The sequence below is a fragment of the Lagopus muta genome, chromosome 4 (assembly GCF_023343835.1).
Source record: "Lagopus muta isolate bLagMut1 chromosome 4, bLagMut1 primary, whole genome shotgun sequence".
In the NCBI taxonomy this organism is placed as follows: Eukaryota; Metazoa; Chordata; class Aves; order Galliformes; family Phasianidae; genus Lagopus; species Lagopus muta.
The window spans coordinates 12,015,725-12,030,344 of NC_064436.1; the positions used below are offsets into that span (position 1 = coordinate 12,015,725).

The 14,620-nt window shown below is 43.4% G+C and overlaps 1 protein-coding gene across 4 annotated transcripts in view; it reads right to left on the bottom strand.

Moving 5' to 3' along the window:
* Positions 1 to 14,620, bottom strand: part of ZNF827 (zinc finger protein 827) — a 184,227-nt gene that overhangs the window by 116,143 nt on the left and 53,464 nt on the right. For 3 of the 4 annotated variants that reach the window (XM_048942617.1, XM_048942616.1, XM_048942614.1), the window contains one exon: positions 5,441 to 5,587. In XM_048942617.1, the coding sequence (XP_048798574.1) occupies positions 5,441 to 5,513 (73 nt within the window). In that variant the 5' untranslated portion in view covers positions 5,514 to 5,587. Of the gene's footprint in view, positions 1 to 1,022; positions 1,081 to 5,440; positions 5,588 to 14,620 lie in introns of all 4 variants that reach the window. The other variant, XM_048942613.1, reaches the window with a different exon arrangement.

A 14,620-nucleotide genomic window follows, 5' to 3' on the forward strand; every position in this document is an offset into this window, starting at 1 on the left:
CAAATATTACAAATTTTTTTCATGAATGTCCAAATATTTAAAGCTCTTACTGGCTACTGAGCTACTTCCCAGCAGAAAAGTCACTATTCTTTCCAAAACCGTGGATGGTATTTTACTCTCTTGCTCTTCCTCCCTTAGCATGGTTTCCATCTGAGGATTTTACAAACTAAACGAAGCTACAATGTAATCACAGAGCATGTAGAAGAGCGACTATTTTTTAACCTCGCTATAACACACGCATTAGAAGTTCAGTCTTTCTTGGATTTAGGCATCTACAAACTAGTGTTATGTCCACACTGTAGTTGGAGATGTCACAAATACATATTTTAATGTGACGTGTAAGTAACACGGCCACAGGATAAAGTTGATACATATATATATATATTTAGCTGACCTGCATCCATTCTTCCTTCGTGCAATCCACTTCCTTTTAGCAGTAGCCACAGTTTTGCTGCTTGCCCTCAAGTTCCTATTCCATGTAAGGTACACACATAATTCATGAGGTATCCATATAATTTGATTTGTTGTTACTCTTACTGTCATTAAGATCTAGGGACAGATACTAATACTGCTGTAAAGGGAGACATTTTATGCCAGCAGTGCTATTCAAAACCTGAAGCGCTCACAGCATATTGGGATTATGGTGACTCTCAGTGAAGAGCAGCAAGCTCTTGCCTGCAGAGGGAGTAATGGACCCGTGTGACATACTCTCACACACCTCTTTCCCCCAGTTGGAGCAACCTAGTAATAGAAGGGGCAGACCTTTTGCCCATTTCCTTGCATGCCAATCGAAAAGAAACTGCATGAATGAAGAACTGATGGACTGACGGTAGAAGAAAATACTAGCAAGCATCCAGGTGACATCTGTTTATCCCTTTGTACGTGTGCCACAGGACCTTGGTATTTTTACTAAAGAAGTAGGAAAAAAAGGGGCAGAAGTGTTTTTCAGGTGAAGGGGAGAAATTTTTTTTTCCATATTTTAGGCACGGACATTTAAACAAGTCAAATCAACAGAAACTTACAAGTGCCTGAAGAGAAGGCATTCCCCACCAGAGCACAGGACAAAGTCCACTTGGCTTCCTGAAGAAACATCAAAGCAAGTGACCATTAGAGAAGAGGTCCAGCAAGGCCCTCTTCTTGTACAAGGCCTACCAATTTTATGATGTTCTTGCTGAGTTTTGATGGGAATCTCTATTACACTATATTACATTCCAGTGTATTGAATGGAAACCAAGAGAGAACAAGTAAACCTCCCCAGTCTCGATAATCATGAAGTTAGATGGCCTGTATCCCATAGTACAAAGAACAGTGGCCAATAGTGGGGGTTGAGGGGAAGGAAAGGAGGTAGGTGAGCAACGTATTTTGGCTGCCTCATTTATGAATCCTTTAAAAGTCAACTCATGAGGGAGGTACTGGGATGTTTTCATTTACATGGAGACAAAAGCCAAAACTCAGTGGCTTCTGAACTATCAGTGCTGTTGAAAAAACAATAAGTCACAAAGGCTCTCAAGCGCAAGCTTTCTAGGGGAAAACAGTTGAAGAAGGTACTACAACAGAGATAAGCTTGGGAAAAAATAGCGTGGAACATCTTTCTGACCCTTCTGTAAAAAGAAAGCTTACTTTGCAGAGAAGGATAATGCAGAAAATATGAGAAGAACTCGCCTCTTCACAGCTTATCAGGTTTATATGATTTATACAACCTTTCAGTCCCGACAACTATGATACCATGTCAGACATTTAAGCCTGTCGCCCAAGTGGGTGTGCTAATCAAGGAAGCTGAGTCAAGTCTCACCTCTACTTCCCTTCATCAACTTATTACAAATGTAGAAAGCTCATCACAATCTCCACCAGAGAATATGACGATATGGAAGTTGTCATATTGTCATTGTAAGCCACTGCTTACAATTTTTCAGATCTTTATAACACACAGCCTTTTACCATAGATCCTACTTTATGCTCAGTGCCTCAGTATTATTAAAATCAATAGCACATCAAGTTGCCTAAACTAGATAATTCAGGTTCAACAAAATAATTAATACAAAAAAAAAACCAACAAAACCTCACACCAAAAGTCAAAGCAAACCCCCCAAAAACAAAACCCTGCAACCTCATCCAAAAAATAGTCAAAAAGAAAACCCCACGAAAGATGCTGAAGACAGACATTTTAAGCTGCCAGAAAAGCTAAAATTTAAATTCACGTTGCTGAAATTGCTCAGCTTTTAACACCTTTTGAGGTATTGAGGTATCAGCTTTTAACACTTTTTGAGCTATTGTGCCAATGTTTGGCTCACTAGCTCAAACATTGCAGCTGACTGAAATTGTCGTACTATCACATAATAGAATATCTAACTTGCAACCCTTTTAAGCTTCTCTTCTGAAGTTACCTCTGAACTGTTACCTTATCCAGTTTATTCCTCCGTGCTCCTCTCGTGCTGAAAATAACACCAATTTTATCTTTATGACTGAAACACGTTCTTCCCCTTCTTCCTGACCCAGAACATTCTTCTAGCCTAGGTGAACACCTAAACCCTATATTCTGCCTCTGTTCAATCACTTTAATTCAAAGCACCTTGTTTTATTTGACGGTAAGAAAAAAATAAAAATAAAAATCAACTGTCCTTACCAGACTCCTTCCCATCTCCAAACTGCTGTGCCTTCAACAGTTTCCAATAGTATGAAGACTTCTCTGTCCAGCATCATTCAAAACAGATTCCTTTTACTCGGCCCTCTTTAGGGTAACATTCTCTGTGAAGCTGCTTATCTCCAGGTCTCATTAAAGCCTCCCCTTATCTCAGTGACACTGTCCTCAGCGAGGCTTCCCATGCTACCAAGTGCCCTTTTTTTATCTGCTCCTTGTACAACCAAGCCTTGGGTTTTTACTGGCACAGTAAGCCATCCCTATACGCACAGTGCTAAGATGCGATTTTGCCACAGTCAAGGGAACCCTTATGACTCTTAGCTTTCATAGCTCGGCCCTAAGGGATTGCAGTGCACCTCTTCAGAGCCTTAGAGTGAGGCAGCCATGCCAGCAGATTCTTGTAGCAAACATGCTTCTTAGCCCTTTCTTGCATGTAAGGTACAGGAATTCCTGAGGCCTTGCTCACCTGTCTGTTAAAATCGGGAACATCCAAACTCTTGTATTAAAAGCCCTTCTTACATTAGGGAGAAAGTCTGCTGAAGGAAACGGCTGTGTCAATATACAGAAGTTGACAAAGTCACAAGTGCAGGAGGATTGGGTTACAGGCCAGTGCTTGTTTCCTAGTGATAAGGTTAAGAATGCTGAAGATAAAGCAGTGACTTATTCATGTGCACAGGAATACAAATTCTGCACAAGTTTAAGCTGTTTGTGCATCTCACTAGCAAGAACAAGCTAACGGTTCAATCAGCCCCAGACACAGCCTCCTCTTAAAACCCACCACATCTTTCTGATGCGTTTCAACAGAAGGAAACCATCACCAGGCGGCGAGAAGAGACACGTACAGCAGAACCGACCCTTCCAAGGCGGTCGCGTGAGCCTCCGAGTCCCTCTCCTGAGGTCTTTGGGACATCAGCTCCCCCAGCTCCGGAGCACAGCGCCCAGGATGGATCCCGCGTTCGCCTTTAAGAGCTGGGCGGCCATGTGCTACCCCTGCCCGGGCGGGCGGCGCTTCGGGCACGCTCGGCCGCGCGGGGTGGCCGCCGGGCCGCGGCGGGGCGCTGCGCATTCCTGTGGCCCCGGGGCGCCGCCGGGCAGGAGGCGGCCGAAGGGGAGCGGTCGCTGGGCGCCGCCGGTGGGGCGCGACCGCCGCCATCTCCTGAGAGCGCCCCGGCCCGGCGGCTGCCGTAAGAGAGAAGCGCCGCCGTGTGCCGCCGGGACGGAATTCGGACTGGGAAGCGCGAGCCGCAAGAGAGGCGGGCGGTTTATCGTCTCGTTAGTATGCATGATAGGGAGCGGCTTTAGGAAAGTGGGTTATGCCCCACTGTATTAGAACTACGGGGACGACTCTGGCCCTCACTTCAGCTTCCTTCTTTTTTTTTTTTTTAATTCTTAGTGGGTTCTTAACGTGGCTTTGATGGAGCCACGATCCATTGGAAGGAAATGCTCCATTTCCTTTAAGTTGAAGGTGTGCCATAAAGAACTAACAAACCAAACCCAGCAAGAAACGTGTACGCTATATTGTTATTCCTGCTCCTGAAATAGGTTCAATCACAGAAAAGAAGACAGTGGAACACAGTTTTAGATACTGCTGTAGCTGCCATGCTGAAGAAACTGTAGCAGTGTCAGCCTTGAGTAAATTAATTCAAGAAGTAGGACAGAAATAGTTCCTAAGTCCTCAGTACCATCTTAAAGACAGCACAAGCAGGACTGCGGGCTGTGTGCACGGCTCAGGTTGTACCTTACCACATGCCTAAAGACGCTCTCATTCACAGCAAAGTTTCTTCTATCAACTACAACACAAGTAGCAGTATTAAAAATTACAGTGAAACAGCACGTCCACATTGTGAGAACCCACTGTGAGCCAAAGTCACTGCCTCTGGACATACGAACTTTACTCAATCTCACACAAAGCAGAGAGAAAATACTGCTATGACACATACCCTCCACAACAGCATCAGAAAAAGAATTAGACACAAATGGAGGCACAGATAATCCTGTATGATAAATTACAGTGGTTTCAGAAATCACTGCTCATCAGCTGAACTTTCCTAACTGCTCCTGGCACTGTGAGACTATTAAAACAGCAAGTGCAACGTGTTCGATTAAAATACCTTTGTTTCAAATGTGCCAGAGATGAGAATAGCACACAGTCAGCCACCTCATTAGGCTGCTGTAACTCAACAGCCTACAATACTCAGTACAATCCTAAACCAGTGGGCTTTTGAAGTTCTCAATTGCAAGACACACTGAAAATAAAGGAGTCACTCTAAAGATGCCAGCTCACCGTGGATTCAAGAGCCAAGTCTTCCATTGCATCTACGAATCTTTTTAGTTCTACTACTTTTATGCTCCTTCTGATGACCATTTACTGAGCATCCAGAGGACTGCTATGTTTACCACTTAAAATGGGGAGTGATTTCCTCAGGTCTTCATCTTCTTCATTTGATTCTGTTAACAGTATGTCATAGCATACATACGTGCATAGCTTGCTTACATAATCACATTTAAGTAGGAGAAAAAACCTCATTCAAAATGCAAAGACACAGGAAAAAAAGGGGTATAAAATGTTTTTAACATGTTTCTAATATTCTCATCTCTAGACTGCAATCCAGAGTTGTGTTAGGCTATTGAGGTCCTAAATAGCTCATGACTAAGTGCCTGAGAACCAGATCTGCGGCCAATCCACAGACCTCCTAGCCTACGGCTAGTAGGAATGGTTTTCAAACTTATGAATGGTTTATGCATTTTCCTCAACAAGTTTCCCAGCCTTACACAGGCAATTATCAGGTAATATTGGCATACCTTGTAAGTTAAGTGGAAGTTGTAGGTTGGAATCATTTCTTTCAAGAAGGAAGTTTAACTTGCTCATCTGCATGCTGAAGTTCACTACCAGTGGTCTACAGCGTGAAAGATGGTGTCATTAGCTCTTCTTGTGCCTCCTTCTTCTCCCTTCATAGAGGAAAACAGTAGTTACTAACAAGTTCTCTGAGCAGTCCAATTCTCTTAGTGCATTCCCACAGAAGGTTGGAGAACTTTTAGAGCTGGGAGTGAGGCAAATGACTCAGCTCAAGTGCATCTATACCAATGTACGCAGCATAAGCAACAAGCAGGAGGAACTGGAAGCGACTGTGCACCAAGCTATGATCTAGCTGCTGTTACTGAAACACGGTGGTACTGCTCCCATGACTGGAGTGTTGATATTGATGGCTATAAGCTCTTCTGAAGGGATAGACAAGGAAGGAAGAGTGGTTGCGTAGCCCTTTATATTAAAGACTGTTTCGATGTTGAAGAGCTTGAGATTGCAAATGATAAAGTGGAGTGTCTACGGGTGAGGATCAGGGGGAAGGCCTGTAGGGGAGACATCATAGTTGGGGTCTGTTATAGACCACCAAATCAGGATGAGATGGACGAGGTGTTCTACGAGCAGCTTGCGGAAGTCGTGCAATCGCCAGCACTCGTTCTTGTGGGGGATTTCAACTTCCCTGATATATGTTGGAAATATAATATGGCTCAAAGGAAACAGTCCAGGAGGTTTCTGGATTGTGTGGAAGATGGCTTCCTTACACAGCTGGTACGAGAGCCTACCAGAGGTGGTGCCCTGCTTGACCTGGTCTTTGCTAACGGAGAAGGACTGGTGGGTGATGTGAAGGTTGGAGACTGTCTAGGGCAGAGCGACCATGAAATTGTAGAGTTCTCTGTTCTTAGAGATGTCAGAAGGGTGACTACCAAAACTGTTATCTTCAACTTCCAGAGGGCGGACTTTGACCTGTTCAGGATGCTTGTAGCACGGGTCCCCTGGGAGTCGCTCCTTAAGGGTAAAGGGGTTCAGAAAACCTGGAAGTCTTAAAGGTGCAAAAACAGACTGTCCCTGAATACCATAAGGTGAGCCATAGGGGGAGAAGACTGGTGTGGATGAGCTGGGAATTACTGTCAAGACGCAGGAAGAAAAAGAGAATCTATGTCCTCTGGGAGAAGGGACAGGCTACTAGGGGAGATTACAAGGAAGTTGCTAAGGTAAGCAGGGGAGAAGTCCAGACAGCGAAAGCCCATCTTGAACTTAAGATTGGCCACAGCAGTAAAGAAGAATAAGAAATCCTTTTACAAATATATCAATGGCAACAGAAGAACCAAGGATAATCTCTTTCCTTTAATTGATTGCGGCGCGGAATGTGACCATGGCAGACAAGGAGAAGGCTGAGGTGCTCAACGCCTTCTTTACATCTGCCTTTAATAGTCAGACCAGCTATCTTCAGGGCACTTTGTACCCTGATCTAGATATCTGGGCTGACACGCAGATTGTCCCCCCGGAGATTGAGATGGAGGCTGTTAGGGAGCCCCTCCTCCATCTGGACAGTCACAAGTCCATGAGACCAGATGGGCTTCATCCTAGGGCGCTGAGGGAGTTGGCGGGGGTGATTGCTAAGCCTCTCTCAGCTATTTATCAGCACTCCTGGTTGACTGGAGAGGTTCAAGAGGATTGGAGGCTTGCTGATGCGACTCCCATCTACAAGAAGGGCCATAAGGAGGATCCAGGGAACTACAAGCCTGTCAGCCTGACATCAGTGCCAGGAAAGGTCATGGAACAAATCCTCCTGGGAGAGATCACATGGCTCATGTGTGACATCCACGGGATCAGGCCCAGCCAGCATAGGTTCATGAAAGGCAGATCGTGTTTGACCAACCTCATCTCTTTCTGCAACTGGACAACCAGACTGGTAGATGAGGGAAAAGTTGTTGATGTAGTCTACCTAGACTTCAGCAAAGCCTTTGACATGGTCTCTCACAGTATCCTTCTGTGGAAACTGGCTGCCTGTGGCTTGGACAGTTTCACCCTCCCTTGGATAAGGAACTGGCTGGAGGGCCGTGCTCAGCAGGTGGTGGTCAATGGAGTTAAGTCTAGCTGGCAACCCGTTTCAAGTGGTGCCCCCCAGGGGTCAGTGCTGGAGCCCACCCTGTTTAATATCTTCATTGATGACTTAGATGAAGGGATTGAGTGTACTCTGAGTAAGTTTGCAGATGACACCAAGTTGGGAGGTGGTGTCAATCTGCCTGAGGGTAGGAAGGCCCTGCAGAGGGATCTAGATAAGCTGGACCACTGGGCCAAGGTGAACGGGATGAGATTTAACAAGGCCAAGTGTGGGGTCCTGCACTTTGGCCACAGCAACCCCACGCAGCGTTATAGGCTTGGGGATGAGTGGTTGGATGAGTGTGAAGAGGAAAGGGACCTGGGGGTGTTGGTTGATGCTCGGCTGAACATGAGCCAGCAGTGTGCCCAAGTGGCCAAGAGGGCAAATGGTATCCTGGCCTGCATTAGAAATAGTGTGGCTAACAGGAGCAGGGAGGTGATCATCCCTCTGTACTCAGCACTGGTGAGGCCGCACCTCGAGTACTGTGTTCAGTTTTGGGCCCCTCACTACAAGAAAGACATTGAGGCCCTGGAGCGTGTCCAGAGAAGGGCAATGAAACTGGTGAGGGGTCTGGAGCACAAGTCTTACGAGGAGCGGCTGAGGGAGCTGGGATTGTTCAGTCTGGAGAAGAGGAGGCTCAGGGGAGACCTCATTGCACTCTACAACTTCCTGAAGGGAGGCTGTGGTGTAAAAGGGTCTGGCCTCTTCTCCCAGGCAATTAGTAAGACCCGAGGAAACGGGCACAAGTTACACCAGAGGAGGTTTAGGTTGGACATTAGGAGAAACTTTTTCTCTCAGAGGGTGGTCAGGCACTGGAATGGCTGCCCAGGGAGGTGGTGGAGTCGCTGTCCCTGGCAGTGTTCAAGAGGCGCCTGGATGAGGAGCTACGAGATATGGTTTAGTAGCTTGTGGTACTAATAGGAATGGGAGGGTGTTGGACTAGATGATCTTGAAGGTCGTTTCCAACCTCACTATTCTATGATTCTATGAATGTTTACCACTGCTTCCATCCAGGAAATGTTCTTGATGCGATAAGGATAACTACATTTTCGGTCAAGAAGTACTATGGTTAATTTTCAGCCTAAACCTGAACAGCTTATACCAGTGAAAGCTAAAATTTGCTGATGAAAAAGCTAAACAGCAATCAAGAGGTGGGGTTAGTTTGGTTGGTTTTTCGTCTCCTTATTGCAGTTTTAGACTTAGACAACATTAAGGTTTCTGATTTGGAAGAACTGTTCAAGACTAATCCTAAGAACATAATGTAGGCAGATAGAAAAGGAGGGCAACTGGGCAACTCACTGTAGACTTAATCCCCCTCTTTTACCTTTAATAGTTAATTTTAATTTCCTTAGAAAAGAAATAACCTTCTGTCAAAGTCCAAAGAAAAAAATCCTGTAAAAATTTAGAACAAATGCCAGGGAGTTAAAATAACAAGATTCTGTTCTTCGTCTTCAGCTACTTTTTCTGTCAGGCTCTCTCAGAGCCCGTCTTAACTTCAGGGAAGCTCTCCAAGCTAGTCACCAGCCTCTCAGCATCAGAGAGTTTCCTTCTGAAGAAAACCAGAAGTAGGACCTACTACCCAGTGCATATAGAACATATAGTTAAGTAGCCAACTGCCCTAAACAAAGTCAGCACTGCTGCAGAAATCTCCCGCTAGATCAACATCCCCTACACACCATCCCTAAACAGTGACTGCTCTCTTCCAAGCTGAGAACAGTTTTGCCTCAGTCTTCCTAGGCATGACCTCAAGTTTTAACAGCTGTTTACAATTGTCCCGGTGGAGCCACAAGTCCTGTGAACTTGTTTTCAAGGTTCATACACTTCCACTATCACTGCTCTCCACAGTTGAGCAAGATATGCAGCTGATGCTATTATCCAAAACAAACAAACAAACAAACCCCTCACGAAGCACCTATTACCAGTTATACCTATCACATCAATATGAATTGGAAACGTCTATATTAGTACTGAGGAAGCACCAACATTTTAATGAAAAATTCTTTTCTATTCTAAGTCCCTCTTATCCTTTTTAAATATCAGTTTTTGCTGCTGCACCTGAGAGTTAGTCCACAAATATTTTAGGCAGTTATTTAATGCACTTCAGTCAACAAGCAGTGCTTGAGGAAGTGAAAAGGAAAGTAATCCAGAACACACCATTCACTTACTCAAATGATCTTTCCATCCTCATCAACTCAACTATGCTTTTTAAATTACCCATTTTGAAAGCAAGTAGCACCGGGATTTGAGCTCTCCTTCCACACCTGAGAAGCCGGGAGAAGGAATGTATCAGTTTCTATGATTGGCAACTAAAGCAACAAGAAAAAAAATCCAGAAGCAAACAGTTCAGCACTAAGCAGCAGCATAACTGTCGCACATGGGCCATAACCAATAATTACAGTGGAATCCAGGTCCCAGTTCAACATTAAAATCCTCACTGATCTGCACAAAGCCAGCGTTTTGCTCACAGAGACTGATGATTCTAGCTCTCATACACCAAATGAAGTTGTTCCAAGGCTTGAGCCACTTTACTGCTTGTGATTGCTCTTCGTATCTCTTCATCAGAAGTTAATTTTACTTTAACAGTCACAGGAATTAGTACTATGTCTTCACTTTAGCCATTACACTTTGCAGTCCAGGTGCTCAGACACAGCTATAGTCAGCTAGTTGCACCTGCTTTCCATTAAATGTTTGCTGACCCATTTCCAATGCACTGCCACCCCTTACCATTCCAGTTCAAATCTACCACCTTACAGTTTTAGGGGCTTTTTTTCTGTTAAAAAAGAACAAACAAAACTGCCATGAGTTGATATGCAAAGCTCTTGCTGGTCCTTGTGGTATGTAGCATCTACCTGAGGAACACAGGTAAGTTATCAGAGGTTGCGTGCTGCCTCTTCTTGTCTTTCAAACCAATTCCACTTTATCAGTCCACTTGGTTATTGACAGTTTCAGACATGCAGGTAGCATAAGGTTCTCATTTCATAAAGCTTTAAAACAATTAAAGATGCTGCCTTGGAAAGTATTAATAGGAGTAGACTGCAACTGCAAATTCTGCTAGTCTTCAGCATGAGAGGGACAAAGTCATTAATTAACGTAACGCAGATTTCTAGGCAATCTGCTGTTAAAAGAGAGTGAAACACTACCAGTTGGCAAACACCCCCCTGTTGTTAGTTGCCTGTAAGTTAGGAAGAATTCCACTGGAGAAGCTTAGTTCTCTTCACGGGCTGTGGATGGTACCAAGTTTGAGTCCATTCTAAAACACCATATTTGCAGGCAGCTACATCTAGCTTAGGGGAAAATACCAACTGTTTTCTTTTGTTCGTTTTTTTTTTTTTTTTTTTTTTTTAAATAAAAACCATCGTTATCATTTCATCGTTAACTAAAAGGAATGCTGTGTCCTAAGCTACCGTATGTACTCTGACACAGCCTACTAACATGGCAAGGTTCAACATTCACTGACAGTACAGTTTGAACAAACTAAAGCAATTACCACCCACCTTGCCTATCATTCTTCCTTTTCTGCAGCACACTAGCAAAAGCATTTGTGTAGCACATAAATGAATAAGATTGAATAAGAAATGCAGCTAAAATTAACTCAGAAAACCAAAACCCAAGGTCACCAATCAGATGCATTTCCAGAGACCCCACAAACTGTCCTACTAAAGCAGAAAACAAGGGCACAGAGCTGCCTATGACTAAACAGCCATTAAAACCAAGCTGATGAGACCACACACTTGGCCTGCAGTCCCCGATTGCTGTAGATTATTAAGCATTTCACTTAGTTCTCAGATACCCGTCTCTTAAGGAACATTAACACATCCCCTCACCTTACTAGACTGTTGAGACTCAAAATATCATACAAGTTCATAATGTATGCTATTGCATAGGCTCTGTCAGGCACATACGGTACTTACTAAGAGAATCAGGAGCCCACCCGCTAGTCAGACTTCCCATACCAAACCTATCTCCGATAGCTCTACGCACAAGGCAAGTTACACAGAGATCTTTGTTCACCCACAGAGTAACAGAATTATCAGTTCCTGTGCTTGTTAATAACAATTTGGAAGGCTTCTGTGGTAAATTAGACTTCTATCAGGAACAGACTATACCCACAGAAACTTCAGCTGCCAGATCCAATAGATTTTCAGGACTCAAGAGTCCTAGTAAATGTTCAGGGAAATAACCTGCTTTTTTTTAGACAGAAAGAGGCTGCAAACATCCCAGGTACAGTGACTCAAGCAATTACCATTTCAGGTAAAACATCCATCCCATTAAGGATCATGGTTTCTCAGGCTGGAAAGAGACAACACCTTTCTTTGAAAATATACATTTAGGTAACTCACAAGTTTGTTATTCAAAATAAACCTGTCACCATTTCTTGCTGAAGTACCCCCTTATCACCGCAGTGAAGCTTCCTGCATTGCTTTACTAGCAGGCTGCTCCACTTACGATCAGGTGGCATATTCCCAGTCATGAACTTCCTGAATATTGGTGGGATTGCTGCTTAAATAACAACTGTTTGACAGGCACAGATTGACCATAGCAGCCTCCCAGACCCTGGCACTTTAAGAGCCAAAACTTAGTTCGGCTGTCATAAGCCTTCCAGCTGAAAAGCCCTCACCACTTGCTGCTCCTGAAATGGAGCAGTGCACATTTTGTGGCTGTGACATTCCTGCAGTCACAGATGTCATTCTGTACTACCACCTGTTACATCACCTCCTGCTTTAGCAGTTCCAAAGCATCTACACGAGCTATTTCACTCAGTCTCACTCTCCAATGAGCAAGTTTCCTTCTTCCATTGCACTGTCTCCCACAAAGAAAGCTTTCTGCCCTAGTAGAGGCAAGAGAAGCATCTGGGCCAGCAGCTTCCCAACTGGAAGGTGACAGATCAGCTGGATACCCATGGAGGAGCATGAACATGATGAGTAGGATGTTCTGCGTTCACAATACTGCATCACGATTTAAAGTTTCTGTGGTCTCTTCCAACCACGTGACTAAATACATCACTGACAGCTGTTTTCACAACCCATTCTACAGATTAAAATGATACCTGTTGCTAGTAACGAAGCTTAATATAATAGAAGACAATGTGAGGGGGAAACAAAATCCAATATTTACATATTACAAATACTTTGCTCTTCCTTTCCTCCCTCACTGCATCAATGCCTAAGTTGCTAATAGTGTTATACCGGATTATTTGGCAAAAGAATTTTGATGTACCTAGAGACTTCCTGTGCTACAAACTCCAGTAAAAAAAAAAAAAAAATGGAAGCCTTAGTGTCCTGCTAAGCAACGCTCTTCACAGATGGCTGCCAAGTATTTAAAAGTAAAAAAAATACCAACCAAATCAATACTGCATACCTCAATTAAACTACCACAAGACAAAATGTGGTTCTGATTCTGCTTCAGGAATGTCTCTTCAGCTTGGACCCAATTAGTGAACAAGTGAAGGCAGAGGAGAAAAAGCTGAGTTTACATAATCAATACAGACTTACAGCCTTTCTTACAGTGAAGATAAAAAAAAAAAAAGCCTTTCTCTGGATAGCGTTTTGGAAACATTTAATTAGCATACTACATAAAACAGGGTAAACCAGACTGACTTCACGTGTTTTACAGTGATTAAAATAAAGGAAAAAAAAGTAACAGCAAAGAAAATGAAGGTTAAGATTAAAAAGGCCTACGGGTAATGACAGGCTGAAGTTCAACTGTCATGTAACTGAGAATGTTTGAGAATGGACAACAATTAAAGTCAAGCAAAGGATGAAGCCCAGATTATTATAATGAGATATGATATGTTCTTCAGACTAGCTGGAGGTTAATGTTACTTAGTTTCATATGGTTACGGGTAAGTAAGTACTGCACTACTATACAGTAAAAATAATGTAGCTGGATACAGCGTGCTTCACAGTGACCCAAGGTTAATGGTAGTTGCTTTTAGTATATTTAAAAGGTTTAAAAGAGATATAACAACCTCAGCATCGCACATCTAGTACAATGGCACTAGAAAATGGCACTGAAGAGGCTAACATAATACTGGTGTTCTTGGTTCCACGAGAGCAGCTTCCAGGGTAATGCATGTTGCTGTTATCTCTAATTATACTGAATATGTCCATGAATTCTTTCCTTCCTGAACAGCACCACCTTTTCAGTAATAGATCATTGGTATGCATCACTCTGATAAGGTATGACACCAATACATCATTAAAGCAACAGATGTATTAGTGTAATAGATCATGGGGACAAAGCGCTCTGATGATGATGGATTTCTGAGAAGATGGCACCAGCCAGAAAAGACGAGGCCCAAGAGAAGACTTCTGCTCAGTTTAGTAGAATAAAACGTATGCTTTCCTGGCACAAAAACATGATGTTCTCTATAAAAGATGCCACTTTCCCCACACCAACCAGCACACGGAGTTGTACTTAGCCACACGCAGCTCAGAAGGTACAGACCAGCCAGTTCCGTTCTGAGCTCTGTGTATCAAGCAACTTGAGACTTTTCACAGTCAGTGAATTACATCCCAGCTTGTGCAAAGCCAGATTGCTTTTGAGGAGTGAATCAAATAAAAGAATACATACTCCGGAAAAAAGGCTCAGGAAGCTAAATTGTAGTACTCCAGTCCAAAAAACTGTAGTTTCTGAAAGCCCTAGGCTACTTCACTTAACCAGGATGCGTATCTGGGCAGGCAGTTCAGGCATACATTTCTTAGCACATACTACTTCAAAGAATTTTCACATATTTAAATTACGAAAGTAGCAAGCTGATCTATGAATCAAAGGTGAAGGTTGGGAACCATTAGTCCTCTAAAGCAGTCATTCCTTCTATTTTACCCATTTTCAATCCATTAAGTTTCTCACACAAGTTGCAACTGAACTTATAAACTAATTACTCTGAATTTTTATTTAGTAACAGTTCAAACATCAAGGTCCAGATTACAATGCCTTCAGTCATTCAGAGCTGTGCTTTATCCCTTAGCCTTCATAAAGCAACAGAGCATTCAGATTCAGTGATGATCACAGCCTGGTCCTAAATCAAACTGAAGTGAGCTGTGATAATGAGGACTTAGGAAATAATGCTAAA